The sequence below is a fragment of the Aphelocoma coerulescens genome, chromosome 4, assembly GCF_041296385.1.
Source record: "Aphelocoma coerulescens isolate FSJ_1873_10779 chromosome 4, UR_Acoe_1.0, whole genome shotgun sequence".
NCBI lineage: Eukaryota > Metazoa > Chordata > Aves > Passeriformes > Corvidae > Aphelocoma > Aphelocoma coerulescens.
This window is the reverse complement of record NC_091017.1, coordinates 68,644,571-68,659,372: the sequence shown is the minus strand read 5'-3', so window position 1 is coordinate 68,659,372 and position 14,802 is coordinate 68,644,571. Positions and strand designations below refer to the sequence as shown.

The window sequence follows — 14,802 nt, the reverse complement described above, 5'->3', positions numbered from 1 at the left end:
AGTGAACAGGGAATTATATGTTTGCTATCTCTTTTACTACAAGAACGAGCAGGTATCAAGTAAAATAGCAAACAGCGGGTTCAAAACAACAGCAGATAGTTCTTCACACCACACAGTTCGGCTGTGAAATTCCCTGCACAGGATGCTGTAGTTTTTTGAAGCGTGCATGGGTTCAAGCTACAACTGGGCAAGACAACACAAGAAAATCCATAGAAGATTCTTCAAAACAAGGAACACACATCTGGCTCAGGAAATCCCCTCTGCAGATACCCACTGATGGTGGCTGTCAGGAATGGGAGACTTGTTTGTCTCTTCTGATCCTGTGGCTGCTTGGATTGCAGGTCCACATTCTTCCCAATGGCAGTGATTATGTCCAGGGGCTCCCGATTCACATCAGACAAATGACATAAGAGCCATAAGGTACTGCTACACTTACACAGGGCCAAGGACCGTGATTCCCTATAAAATTGTGACATGTAAGCACTGCTGCAGAGCTCATCTCGCTTCAGTTTCAGGTGTAGGTTGGGAAAGCTGTGTAGGTTTTATGCTTACAATTACTAATTAGGTTATAACTTTTAGACAACTGTCAGTGGAACAGAGAGTAATCAGCAGACTGATATTAATACAAAGCAAGTCTTCACACCCCTATTTCCTCACGCTGTTACTGCAACCCCAAGCTGCCCTGAGCCCAGTCTGAAATGAGCATCAGAGCAGCTGTGCAGTACAGCATGCTTATGCAACCACACTGGCTGCTTTTGCATTTGTTAAAACAGATGTTTGTTTTTTGTAAGAAAAAATTAATTCTTGAAGAAATAAAATAGATTTTCAAATTGATGAAATACTGAATATGTAATGGTATTTAATAAACAAATGGCTTTAATAATAATTGTGTGCCCTTGTACTTTCAAATCCAAAGGACCCAAGTGAAAGTTCACCTGATCCAGAAAGTACTGCCTTCTTCTCCTGAACGCCCAGACTTGCTGCCAACACCTTCCGTGCGGTGCTGCAGCGCTGCCTGGAGCCTGGGCTGCGCTGAGGAACAGCGCAAGCATCCTCATCGTCCCTGCCCGGGCGCTTCGGGGCCGTGCCGGAGCACCTGTGCACCTCACTGCTTTGCTCAGGCATCACACGAGCCGAGCCCAAGTGGGACAGGAAAATGCAGAGGGGGATCTCACCCGCAGGGCGAGGCAGGCCGGACGGAGCGGTGGCGGCCGGCAGGTGGGAGCGGGCTGCGGCTGCAGCGAGACCGGGGGGCAAGTTTCGGCGGGCGGGGGATGCTGCAGCAGCTCTGCCCGCAGAGGCGGCGGGGCCGGAGCCACCCCCGGCCGCAGCAAGGCACGGAGGGGGATGTAGTCCGCGGCCGGCGGCGCGGGGCTGCCTACACTTCCCAAGGTGCCGCCGTGCCGTGCCGAGCCGAGCCGAGCCGAGCCGTGCCGTGCCGTGCCGTGCCGTGCCGTGCCGAGCCGTGCCGTGCTGAGCTGAGCCGAGCCGTGCCGTTCCCTGCCGTGCCCTGCCGTTCCCTGCCGTGCCGTGCCCTGCCGTTCCCTGCCGTTCCCTGCCGTGCCGAGCCGAGCCGAGCCGAGCCGTGCCGTGCCGAGCCGAGCCGAGCCGTGCCGTGCCGAGCCGTGCCGTGCCGTGCCGTGCCGGGACTGCGGGCGCCGGCACCTGGCGGCGGGGGCGGAGCGCGGCCCCGCTGCGCGGCGGCGGGCGGGGATGGAGCCGCCTGCGCGGGCGCGGTGACGGGCGGCGGCGGCGGCGGCGGCAGCGGCGGGAGCGGCCCCTCCTGTGCGCCATGAGCACCGGCACAGGTAGGCGGGAGGGGGGGCGGCCGAGACCCCCGGTGTTGCGGGAGGGACATTCGCCGCTGCCCCGCTCGGGCGGCGAGGCACGGCACGGCACGGCACGGGCAGCGGCAGCCGGATAAAAATTGCTTACCTAAAACCACCCGAAAATACGAGAATCTGGGTGTGCGCCTGTCGCGGGGGGAGCTGCCGCAGCCTCGGGCGCTGTCGGGCGGGAGGGGCTGCGGATCCGCCGCGCTGCGGGCGGCGGGACCCTGCGCGGGGGCTCCGGCGGAGCCGCCCCCACCCCGGGCGTCCCCCGCACCCCCGGCCGGAGCCCAGCTGGACGGGCTGGACCGGGCGCGGAGGGGCCGCCGTGTGTCCATCCTCCCGCTGGTACCCTGCGGCTCGGGGGTCTCGCCGCGGCCCCGCGGCCGAGGTGCGGTGAGGGTGGCATCAGCTGGTGCCCCTGCCCGCCCAGCATCCCGAGTGGGAGCACACAGCCTTTCAGACGGTGATATTTGGGGTAAAAGCCCGGCCTTTTCTGCTGGCCGAGATGCTGTGGTGATAGAGAAGGTGGATATTGAGGATGTGCCGCGGAGCCCAAGCTAGGATTGCCGCCCGAAGGAATCCAGTTGCCCAGGGCAATACAAAAGTAATTTATCCTGTAATACATGCAGGATTTGAGAACTGACTTGGAACCGTATTTTTCAGCGATTCAGCATTCATCTGCGTTGTGTGTCGGCGGGGGGTGGTTACTTCAGAGCACAGCTGATCGCAAAATATTACAGTCCTTAAGGCAAATGCAGGCTTGTGCACAGAGGAGCGGGGAGGCTTTGGGAGTTGGTTGTGTATTTCGTTTCTGAGGGTAACTGTGGCTGCTAAATATACTCTCTACCACAACAACAGGGAGAGGCTGAATAGCTACAATTATGTGAGGACTCTGTATGTCAACATGCTTAATCATACACATCCTCGCACCGAGCCAAGTGGGAGGGAGCCTGGTGCAAACAGAGAGGAGAACGAGCTCGTGGTTAGACACTGAGTGACCTGGGGTCAGGCACCTGCTGCAGATTTCAGCTGAAAACCTAGTCTGGCATTTCCTCATGTTTGTTGATGGCATAAGTGCTTTCATGTGTGCTGATTGTCCACGTTCTCACATGGTCCGTGAGTGAAACATGTACTGCCAGCATGCCGGTCCTCTCTGTGGAAGTGCCCAGGTTGAGGCAGGTGTGCAGGTGAGAGCAAAGTAAGCACGTGTTGTAGCGTGTTTAAACTACTCTAGAAATCCCAAATTTGTTCCCTGTGTTTAAAGAGCATTGAGATGGTTAACAGGGATAGTAACATCTCCTTTGGCACTGATGAAATGCCAGCACAGAATCCTTTCCTTGGTTGCCTGGCTATAATTTTGAACTGAAGAATATGAAATACTGAAAAATGTTTAAATTCTGTCATGATAGAACCAAGCTTGGTGGAGGAAATATTGCAGTCCAAATTTTTATCTCTGTAATATTTTAAATGTCAATTAAATAGATTCTAAAGTTATAAATCTAGTAGAAAAGTTGGTGCAGAGGAGACTTGACACAATTCTATCTCAGTAATTGCTCCAAACGTGTTGTAAATGAAATAGCAGAAATGAACAGTGCCAAGATAAAAATAACATCCTGCCAAAAAAGAGAGTGGAAAAACCCCCTGAGAGTTCTTAGGTCTCATTTGAAAGAATAACTGGCAGTTTTAGGAGTTTTGGTTTTAAGTATAGGGTTAGCTTTGATGTTTCCAGATTTTGATTTTGCATGTCTGTGTGGGCTATGTAAACAACTTGCAATCAATTCTCTTGATAAATTAAATGTGAGGAGCCCATATCTACTCAGTAAAATCAATGGGAATTTTCCATTAACATTGATGGGGCAAGTATTGTACAACAAATTCAATGCCACAGTTTGTCTAAAATCACTGTTCCCAGAAGATTTCCACCAAAATTACTATGGAAAGGCTTTAATTCAAAGTTTGCTGTTTACTGTAACTTTCTGGTTCTGCAAAAAAAAAAAAAAAAATAGAGGTGAAGTGGGCTGTTAAAATCAGCCCCACACAAGATTCAACGAATTTTCACATGGTTTGGTAATCTAAGAGAAATCCCCAATATTTCTTTTACTCTTGAGATGGAGCAAACCATTGCAGATCTGCCTTATTACTCCAGAAACTTTTGTTCAGTCTGTCCCCTCTTGCACTAAGGCAACACATGATTCACTGTCTGTATCACTGTGCTGTGACACTGCCTTGCCACTTTAACTGTAGGATTTGGCATTAGATATAGAAGGGCTTATATTTGGTAAACGTGATGTAGCTTGTAATATATTAATATAGGTAATGTAATTTAAAGTGGTCAGTAGTACATGCATTGAACCATTGTTCTGATGAATGGACTGCAGACTCATGCTATAATTTTAAATCTAGAAAGCATATGATCATCTGGTATAGTAAGACACAGCTCAGATGCATTATTACATGTGTTGTAATTAGATTTTTCCACATATGATTTTCCTCAGTTGCCTCTTACATTCTTACCACTGATCTTGGCTGGAACTATTTCTAAGAAAGAGCCTATTCACTGCTTTTTGTACCTGGGAGATTTACATGAAATGGTTGTGCTTTTAGGATACTAAAGGTAGTTCTAAGAGTTTATAATACCGTTTTCAGTCTAACAATTCAGTTCTTTGCCATCTTGAAATCATAGCAAGAACAGAGTAGGTTAAATATTTGAGACTGAAAATGAGGTTCTCCTCAATTCCCAGAAATAGGTTAACATGATGTCTACTATTTAAGTGCAAAAAGGGAATCACAGAGCTAATTACATACTAGGTGAATCATCTTAGATTAGATTAAATTAAATGTCATGACACAAATTCACACAGCTATTTAGTCTTTAAACTATTATATTAAAGGGACAATTTGATTGCATGGATCAGAGAACTGCTAATCGAGTGTCACAGCCCAAATGGAGCAGGAATGTGGTGGCTCTAGTTACAAAAGAGGTTACTCAGATTGGTCACACAGGGTCCAGCTCTGCTTGCAGATGATTAATTCCTTTTCAAATTTCCCATGCAAGTATGCTGATAAGAATCCTCCCTAGAGACAATAGTTATGGTTGTTTCCAACTGTGCTATATTTTATACTCAGTTACAGCATTTTACTTTCAGCCCTTCATTCTGAGCACTGGTAAAAGAGCATTGAATTACTAGATAGGAGCACCAGGAGGTCAGCTTGCTTTGGAGTTTGCCAGCTAATGAATGTGTTCACCTTATAAGATACAATCCTACACATTTCATCATTAAACAAAAGCAGAGCTACTTCATTTCATTGTCATTTAAGCCCAGTTTCCCTGAAAAAATAAAAAACAATATATATTTCCTGATGGTATTTTCTTCCTCTGAGTTGAATTGCATAGACTCTATTTAATTTCTTAGACTGTAAAAAACAGGAAGCTGTATCTTGGGATTCATTAAGGTTTTGGGGGATTCTTTACAGCTCTTAGGAAAACGGTTTCAGCTCAGTGTATCTATCTTTTAAATGGCAGCGTGTTCCTGGGTGGTGGAGACATACAGCACAGTCAGGAGAGGATGAAATAGGTCACAAGAGAGTCTCAGGTGATGTCACATCAGCTGGTAACTCCAGGCTGCAGGACACCCTGTCTCCTGTCTCCATTCTAGTGGCCTTCACGTGCTGCCCGAGTGCTGCAGCACATCTCTGGAAAGGTGGCTAGTTCTGCTTAACAAAACCCAGATATTTGGCTTTCTGAGTGAGGTCTCCTTCTTGCTGACTTCCCTGTTTGCAGTGCAGCACCTGCCCAGGTATCTGTTCACATCTGACTGCCACTGCAGTACGATGTACAGGTAGTATGCTTTCAGTTTTGCTTCTCAGGACATTAATGCTTAAGTACTTAATCTCCAGTAATTATCTTTGACATAAAAACATAGAGGGCTAAGAAATGTGAAGAAAATTGACAAATAAAAGCATGGCTACTGAGGTAACTTTTCTGTCTCTTCTTCTATGCAATGGGCTGGCCAACATTCAAGGAGAAGTGAAGAAATCCTGGTTTTAGTTTTGTCCAATATGACAGACAGTTCCTCCTCTACACTACACAAATTCAGACTTCAGCAATGAAATGCCTCTTTCCTGAATACTGTTAATTGTAAGCTCACTGCTGCATTTTCCAGTCCTGTAGGGGTTTGCTGGTGCCATTAAGTCAACTTTGGACCTTGGGTTCTCCAACCAAGCATCCAGCACTCACGATAATAAATTAAACATATTTGTGTTAAAAGGGCTTGTGCTGCATGGGGCTTTTAGAAGCAGTGCTCTGGAAGGGCCAGGATTAAAGGGGGGCCCAGCCAGCAGAGCTGGGTCTCTGCAAGGCCAGCATCAGATGGAGGGCAGCACATGGGCCTTGGAGATCACAGGACAATTTGCTGGCTTGCTCTCTGCATCCTTAAATATAACCTTAAGGCAAACATTTCTGAATTTAGATTATTCCCTGTGTCAAGATCCATTAGCAGCGTGTCAAGGTCCATAACTGTTACTATCTGAAACGTTGGAATGTTTTTTTTCACAGCTTACTAGTTGATGTTTGTGCTCTGAAATCTAGATGGAGTATTGTTTTGCATGAAGCACGGTTATTTATTTTTCCATTTCAGACAAGAAATGTGAAATGAATAAAAACTTTGTTCAGTGAATATTTCTGTCTGCTTTAGGAGCCATTTTTCCCCTTTTCTCTGTAAAATGAAATCCTTCTACTGACATTAGTCAAATTGATCATTAACTATATTTTGAGGATTCTCCTGGTCTTACAGGACGAGTTTCTTGATCTGTAGATGAAGGAAAACAAAGTCTAAAGGCAGGTGGCCATGAAAAATACACATTCCTGAATTGCAAGAGATCACTAGTGATGTTTTGAAAATACTTCAATGTTTTTAATTACAGGGGTATTTTTTTGCTACTCAGAAACTGTTATTTTAGGTTTAGGTAATGCTGTCATTGTAAAACAGTAACAGATTGCAGTTGCTCCTCATGGTGGATATGAAGAACTAGTGTGTAATCTTGGTTGTTACTGCATACTAGCTGCTCACGAATACAGCATCCAGTTCCTTGGGAAGTTTTCAAGTACCCCTTCTGTCAGTTCATTTCTAGCATGAGGCACTATGATACTTCAGAGGAAGATGAAATACGATTCTTCCATTTCCCTTTTGCCAAGTTCCTCTGAGCTTCAGTGGGGAAAAAAAAAAAAATCCCTCACCTGTATTGGTTTATGGAGTGAAATAGCTGGATATGCTGTGCAGAAGGGGAGCACTAAGCATACAGTAGTTGTGTTCCTTCAAGTCTATTTCAGGCAGTGGCAAAATAAGATTGCGTTGCTCCGATACTGCTTGTATGGTAAAATTTATGGTGAAGTAAGAGTTAAAGTTTGATGCATATCATATGAAGAACAAGCCACAGAACCTGTTCTGCTTAAGTGTCAGGCAAGAGCTCTTGTCACTTTAAAAAATAGGTCATATACTTCCTTCTCCTCCTAAGTATATGACTTAGAGATTATATGACATAGAGTATATGACTTAGGATAAAGGGAGTTTCAGAAGTGATTCACAAGGCTTTCAGAAGTTTACTAGTTGATGTCTAAATATATACTGAGATCTTCTCTGCTGAGCAACTCTGAGTGGGACTGAATGAATAGGCAGCCTTGTATGCAGGGATTCATTTGGAGAGTTCTTGGTCAGAGACCACTTTGTTTTTTTCTTGAGTTATTTTTACCTCTGTCAAGAGAGCTTATTGAGGTACATTTATAAATCCCAGATTGCTGTAAATTTTGCAGTTTAAAATCATGTGAATGCTCTAGAAGTAGTGAAAAATATTTATAGAGTTTCCTTTTTGTTTTTGTCTCAGTTACCTTCGTTTGCTTTGCTCTGTTTACAAGTTCTTTCCCGCTCTTTTCCTGTTGGTGTTCTCGGTATTGCAAACTCAGCTGGGACCTGCAAGTCAAACAGATTTTTCTGTTCTTTACCTTGTGAGAGCCCACTGAGGATTTTTGATTGAGTTCAGCTGGAAAGTTTGGCTTCATGGAGTCTTGTAGCGTTTGCTGTGGTCCTTCCTTTGGCTTTGCAATGCCAGCAGCATGAAGGCAATCGCTCAGTTACAGTTTTAGATGCAGCACAGATAGAGGGGATCTAATCTTTAAGGTCACATATAATTGTGCACTGATACCAAAGGAAACCATAGAAATGGCTGTGTTGCCATTATTACCCTTGATGAGAGGAAGATAGGAATGGAAAAGGGTTTGCAGCCAAGTGCCTTAGCCGGGACACAAGGAACAGCTGGGGCTGCGTATGCCTGTACCGCGAGTGTCTGGCAGTGGCTCCGGCACCTCACCCCTGTGACTCACACATATGCTCTCTGTTCTGCTGTCTGTTAACCTGGCTGCAAGTCAGGCTCAAGGAGTGCCAACTGCAGGGTTTCTGCCTGTGCTGTGAGCCTCGGTTTGCTCGGCAGCTCCTGCCCTGCTCAGACTAAACACAACGCCGTGCTCTGCCGCTGGCTTTGGGCAGTGACAAAGCATTCCTGGGTGCAGGTGATGGGTGAGTAGTGGTGATAAGGGAGGAGAGTTGTTTTGCACTGACCTTTCCATGACTCACAGTTTAACTCAGGTGTGATGTTCCCAACCCACTTGGTCAACAGAGTGGATCTACCAGGATTCATGCAGTGAGCGTGATGGGGGAAGCTGCTGTGTGCTTCTCTTGAGAGTGTGGCATGCAGGCAGAGGGGATGGAGAGGTCTGCTCTTGATCCACCTGGGAATTGAATTGTGTTTTTCAACCACTTGATGGGTGGGTAAAGTGGAGATGGAGCCAAGCTCCTCTCACAAAGGCATAGAAAAAGGGCAAGAAGCAACATTCAGAAGGGGTAGCAGGAGAAGTTCATGGTGGTTTTAAGGAAAAGTGAAATCCCAGTGAAAGAGCTTGAACCAAGGAGGGTAGCAGAGGGGCTGTGAAATCTCCAGCCTCTGAGATTTTCAAAATTTAATAGGCCAGGTTGCTTCAGCATTTGCCAAACTGAAGATTGACCTGCAGTCAGCTGGATCTCTGGGCATCTGGTCCAAAGTTTTCTGTGGGTATTTGAAACTGTCCTTAACCGTGACTGCAGAGTATCTGCTGTGCTGCTACAGAGATCTACTGGCAAATTAATCTTAAATGTTTTGTGTGGCCGTTTACCAATCAGTCTTCCTGGACATGTTTTGATGGTTCATTCCTGTCTTGGAAAATTGGAGGAAAACTAGTGTCTGCTGCATGTATGAACATTGGTAAGCTTTCCCTGTGGAGAAACAGGGTTTATGTATCACAAATCTGTTGGACAATTGCCTGAAGATGCAGACCTGTCCTGTGGGTTACATATGTGCAGCTGCAGAGCCCCTCCTCAAATGGGACAGAGATTTTGGTGTGAAAATCTGACTCCTGCACTGCTGAGACTTTAAGAAGTTCTATGTATCATCACCTATGGGTGAAATCACTGTGAACTGCTGTGTTTTTTTAATAGCTTTGAAACCAGGACATTTATTTATGTGCCTTTGTACAGAATTAGGTGCAAACATTTTAGCATCTTTGTTCTAATAGCCACAGGTTTTCATGGTACCAAACTGTGGTAACAAGCATCTCGCAGATTGCCTTAATGTGTTGTCAGGGAGAGCATAGCCAAAGCTTTTCTAGCATCTTCTTCAAGGCTTCTGTGTGTATCAGCCATGAGACCTTTTGTGATTATAGAACACGATAGATTGTGTTTCAATTTGCTGACATATTGTCATGATTTCAGATCATTACACTGTACTAACTGGGATTGAATGCCTGTGTGGCCCAGTAGCATGTTTCCAGCTGTGCCCATTGTCCTGACCTGGGAACTAACAATGACAATGGCTCGTGTCCATCTTGGTCTTGTGTGTTTTTCAAGATAGTACTAAGGGATCATCACCTCAGATGATGAATTTTACCTTCTTTTTGGTAGTGTGGCCGAAATTTCATTGAATGCAGAAAGCCAGCCTAACAAAGTTCTATTTATATCTTAATAGAGTTTCATGACTTAAGAGAGCTACCCAGTGACATTGCTGTTGATTTGATTGTCTATATTATTAATAGGATTTGACCTAAGAATAAAGCCTAGGTTGTGCTGAGAACCCTTAACTTCTGTTACTTCTAAACTTGGGGTTAAATATATTTCTGGGCTGAAGTCTGATGGTACATTTTCAGAAAAACTGCCGAAGCGATGGGCGTGTTTTGCATTTCTGTCCATAGATCTATAATTCTAACTTGTGATATGCCTGAGTTTTTTTCCAAGGTCAAAGCTGACTTTTGATGGGAACGACTCAGGCTGTGTCCTGTGAAGTTTATGAGATTGGCGTTAGGGGAGTGCTGCCAGCTCTGCGGAAATGCTCGGCTGAGCTTTCTGTGTCTTGTCTCTGAAGCACATAAGGTCTACGTAGATCTAGAAGCATGCCATAGTCATGCCTATTTTAGAAAGCAGCAAACAGCACGAGCTGCAAATTTAAGTTGGCAGAAGAAGCCTGGCTGTTAAGCTAAAGCTGTCAGAAACTGCCGCAATGTTGGTTGGATACTTGATTTACCTGTCCTGCTAAGAATTAGAAAGATGAAGCTTCTCAGAGCCTTTCTGAATACAAGGGCAATTAATATTTTTGGAAGCATAAAGAAATCCTGTATATTGGAGGCAAACCCAGCTTCCATCCCAGTAATTTTACTATAATACCTGTGCTTTGCTTTGTATGATCAGTAATTATGTATTTATTAGAGTGGTGGATGCTTTCAGTATAGCTGTTTGCACTGTGGGCTTCAAAAAGCACAAATATTTCAGCTCTGAATTTCATCTTTAATTCTAGTTACTTGTGTAAACTATTTTTGAGACACTGCCGAAGTTATGGGTCAAATTCAGTTATTAAATCCTCTCCTCTGTATAAATGGTTGATTTCACTCATATATCCCAATACTGAGTAGCTTGCAAAAGCAGAAGTGTCTTCTTTCAAGACAATAAAAGGTACTGAACCTATCACTTCTCCTGATAGTCCATTTCTGTGCTTGTTACACTGCGTGCTTAGAAAATGCTGTACTGGTTTATGTTTTTGTAATTAAAAAATAGTTTTTTTCCCTTATTGAATGTGTTTTCCCTTAGTGAACCTGTGAACCCGTTTTAAGGAGTTGCACATCCATTGTTGCTTAGAGAGACCTTAGCAGTGGGTAAACAACAAACCTTGACATTTTAAAGGAAGATTCCTACCCTTAGCTTGCCTTGTGGCTCCGTGCTGTGGATCTGGAAGGCAGATCATGTCTCTTGTGCTGGAAGGCAAATGACTGAAGTTTAGATAGCCCCTCTGAATTTTCTAGGGAAATCATTGTGACTGTGCTGTGCAAAAAAGATATTATGTGGACATTATTTCCATTGCATTGATATTATGGTACCATGAAGCATTAACAGTTACCAAAGTACCTAGATTGGTCACAGGCTACCTGGTATTTCACCTTGGCAGCTCTGTGTAGCACTGGAGCAGTGGGGAGGGAGCATTTTGGGTGGGCAGTAGGAGCTGCACATCCACAAAAGTCATTGTACTGACCCATAAACAAGTCACCCTACGCGTTCCACTCCTTCCTGTCTCTAGGCTGCTTCCAACATGGCCCTTGAATCTCACTGTCAGTGTTAAAAGCTCTTTTTATCAATGTATTTCAGCTTTTTGTTACATACTTCTGTGTAAGCATCCTGAAATGCTATGGCTTAAAGAAAGCATTAATGCAATAAATGACTGGAAAACCTTTAAATACAAATAATGTAATTATTGCGATAATTGCTGTTATATTAATATTCCCTGTATGTTTTCTGACTGCAGTTTATATTGTTTGTAAACCATTGAGAGGAGATCCTGTCCCTGGCTTTGTGCCATAGATAAACAGTTGTACTATTTTTAATTACAAACTAAAAGATAAAATCTTATCTTTAGGAAAATTTTGCCATATTTTGCAGGAAACCCTTCCTTTTTTGGCAGGATTGATCACATTTATGTTCTCTGATGTCAGGGCTTCTTTTTGGTAGAATTTCTTTACAGTACTCGTGCTGCATATTTTTGAAAATATATTTAGCTTTCTAATAGTATTTTTGGTCAATTGACTGCAAAGCTCTCACAAGAGAATGGGATTCGCTTGTGCACACAGAACTGAGAGAGATTTGTGACTTGTGTTGGGTAGGATTAGTAAAGTGAAGAAGAATCTGAAATACCAAAGTCTGAATTGAATGTTCCTTCTGTTCGGTCACTCTGACTTTACATGTGTAAGACTTAATACATTTTGGGTTATTTTTGGCATTGGCACGAGTGGCTGACGTTTGTGTGCAGGTGTAAGAAAGGAAAATTAAAGGTTAATTTGTTTGCCATCTTCCCCTAAGTTTTGAAAATAATATTTGGTCCTTAGCTTATCCAGCAGCTCGAGGAGGGACGGAGGGAGGGAGGGAAGAGTTGGGCTTTCAAAAACCAGCTGCAACAAAGCCAGTTTCCCACTGCTAGCTCCATGTCCCTGATAGCCTAAATATTCCTGCCCCTTGATTTTTGTTTCTCTCTGGATCATATCCATGAGAAGATTTCATTTCAAAAAGAAACCAAGACTGCAACTGATGTCACCCATCAGATAAAACTGCACATGTAAAATACTTTAAAAAAAAAAAAATCCTAGAACCTAACCCTGGAAAATGTTTGGGGTTTTTTTTTATTTTTTTTTTTTACGTGGTAGGAAAAGGCAGCATGTGCTGGCACCCAGGCTGGGAGCGTGCAGCCCCACCAAGGAATCTGTGCAGCCCACAGTGACGCCTGTCTCAGCAGACCCCTGCCAGCAGCTGTCACTGTCACTTGCCAGTTCTTTAAAGCTCTTTAAAGGTGGCATAACGTGGCAAAGAGATAACGTGCAGCTTTTTCCTCTCGAGACAGGCTTAAGTTAATATTTCCCCAAAGGCCAGGGTTACAGATAAGTGCAGCGAAGTGGAAAAGCTCCGGGTTTCTCTCTGCTCACCCATCTCCCTTTGGCAGCTGGGTGGGGAGGCTGGGGTTTCAGGCAACTTTCCAATTTTTCAATTCGTGCAGCTTTCATCAGTTACAATCACATAGATTCGCTAGGTAATTTACAAAATATTTATGATCCATTCCAGGTCACACAGATAGGACATGTCAGCTTTTGTATCCCCCAGTGACCTGAAAGCTGAGTTGTTGGGGTGAAGATCACTTCAGTTCTGAGGGCTGATACTGAGTCAAGCTTCTTTACTGAGTACGTTTGTCTAGGTAAAGGGAACCAGCTCCTAGCCACACATGGCACTCCTCTTTAAAAGACATTGAAACAACCAAGTCCATCTTAAAAAAACCTGACCCAAGTGCACCGTGCTGATTGTGTCCCATTGCTCTCTGTTTGGATGCATCAGATTCCTGTGTTCATTTCTTTGCCACAAGGTTTTGATCGTTTCATCATTCCAGAAGAGTGTCACTGCTGGTATAATTTAATTGTTGGGGGAAGAGCATATGCATAATGAGAACTATTCCAAGGAGAGTTGGAGCAGACAGGCCACGTTGGGGGTGTCTGCTGGGCACCAGCACAGGGTGGTTATCAAGAACTGTGTTGCTGCACACACTCCTTCCAGCTTTTTTGTTGTTAGAAGCCTTTTGATGGCATCTGGCCTTTGTTCCAGAGGTGGCTCGCAGTGGGTTGTGCCTGCACCTGTTGTCAATGGGCCATTGCAGTCTCAGTGAGGAATGGCTGTTTGCCCACCATCCAGTCAGATGAACCTGCTGTAAAGCAAAACACAGACAGGTATTTCTTTGGAGGAATTCCTCAATATCATGAAACATCATCCTTTAACCAGGTTTACAAACACAGAAGCATGTTTCAGAAGCTGTGTTTTTAAAAGTGCACTCCAAAATTTTGATTTTATATTGCAGTTTAAGAAGTTCATGAGGGTTATTTGCAGAGCTGTTGACATGAGCCCACTGGTGAAGCAGCAGCCAGCCCTGCAGTCCCTGTAGGAAAGGCCTGTCACAGTACAATGCCTTACCCAGATCATCAGGGTAAGGCACTGGCAAATTGAATGTGTCTTATGCGTGCCCAGAGTCTCAAGAAACCAGAAGTGCTAATGCAAGGGATGCTAACTTATCAAAGGGCTGCAGCTACGAGCAAGAGGATTAATTTTACTAATACATGCTTAGAGTTTGTCAGGCTAATAAGGCTCTGCAACATCTCTTGTGAATCCACAGAAAGGTTCAGTGGATGAAGTTCAGACTTCATATTGCTCCTTCAGTTGGAAATGTGCAGCATTCATCTTTACAGCTTGGAATTCCTCATTTGTAGTGCTCATCATAACGTTGTAAAAATTGTTCTAAAATTGATTCCACAAAAGTTTTTGAGATGAATGATCTTCAGGTTCAAGACTAGCTGTACTGTCATGTATAATCCCATTACAGCATAAGGAACTATGTATTTATATAAGAAATAAAAGTTCATTCCATAGTTATTAAAAACCTGCTCTTACCTTAGAATTGGAATTTTGAAGAATATTTTTTGAAAAAGTTTGATTCAAATAAGACTATTTATATTTCAGATTTTTTTTCAATACTGTTACTCAGAGACCCATTCCAAATATAGCTTTGGTCAGCTTTCTTATGTAGAAACAGACATTAAACTGTTATTCCTTGAAGGTAAACCCCCAGAGCCCTTCATTTATGAATTATTGTGCTGCAGATTGTTAACGGAATACATTATACTGGAAGTTTTATCTGCATCTGTCTTATGTAATTTAATGCAAATAAATTGTAGATAAAATACATTAGGACGTTAAATGTTTATTTGTGATAATAGTTCTGTTTATTCAGCTTGAGGAAACTGGAGGTAAAGTTAAGAGCACTATTAAAAGGAAGCAAGAAAACAGGTTTTAATTATGACAAAGTAAAATAAGCAAAT

At 43.9% G+C, this 14,802-nt stretch overlaps 1 protein-coding gene and 1 pseudogene across 6 annotated transcripts in view; both read left to right on the top strand.

The window, feature by feature from the left end:
- The first annotated feature begins 785 nt into the window (after positions 1 to 785).
- LOC138110152 (uncharacterized) lies at positions 786 to 1,601 on the top strand (annotated as a pseudogene).
- A 127-nt stretch (positions 1,602 to 1,728) lies between these two features.
- Positions 1,729 to 14,802, top strand: part of ABLIM2 (actin binding LIM protein family member 2) — a 131,276-nt gene continuing 118,202 nt past the window's right edge. For all 6 annotated transcript variants that reach the window (XM_069014522.1, XM_069014526.1, XM_069014525.1 and 3 more), the window contains exon 1: positions 1,729 to 1,808. In XM_069014522.1, the coding sequence (XP_068870623.1) occupies positions 1,793 to 1,808 (16 nt within the window). In that variant the 5' untranslated portion in view covers positions 1,729 to 1,792. The remainder of the gene's footprint in view (positions 1,809 to 14,802) is intronic.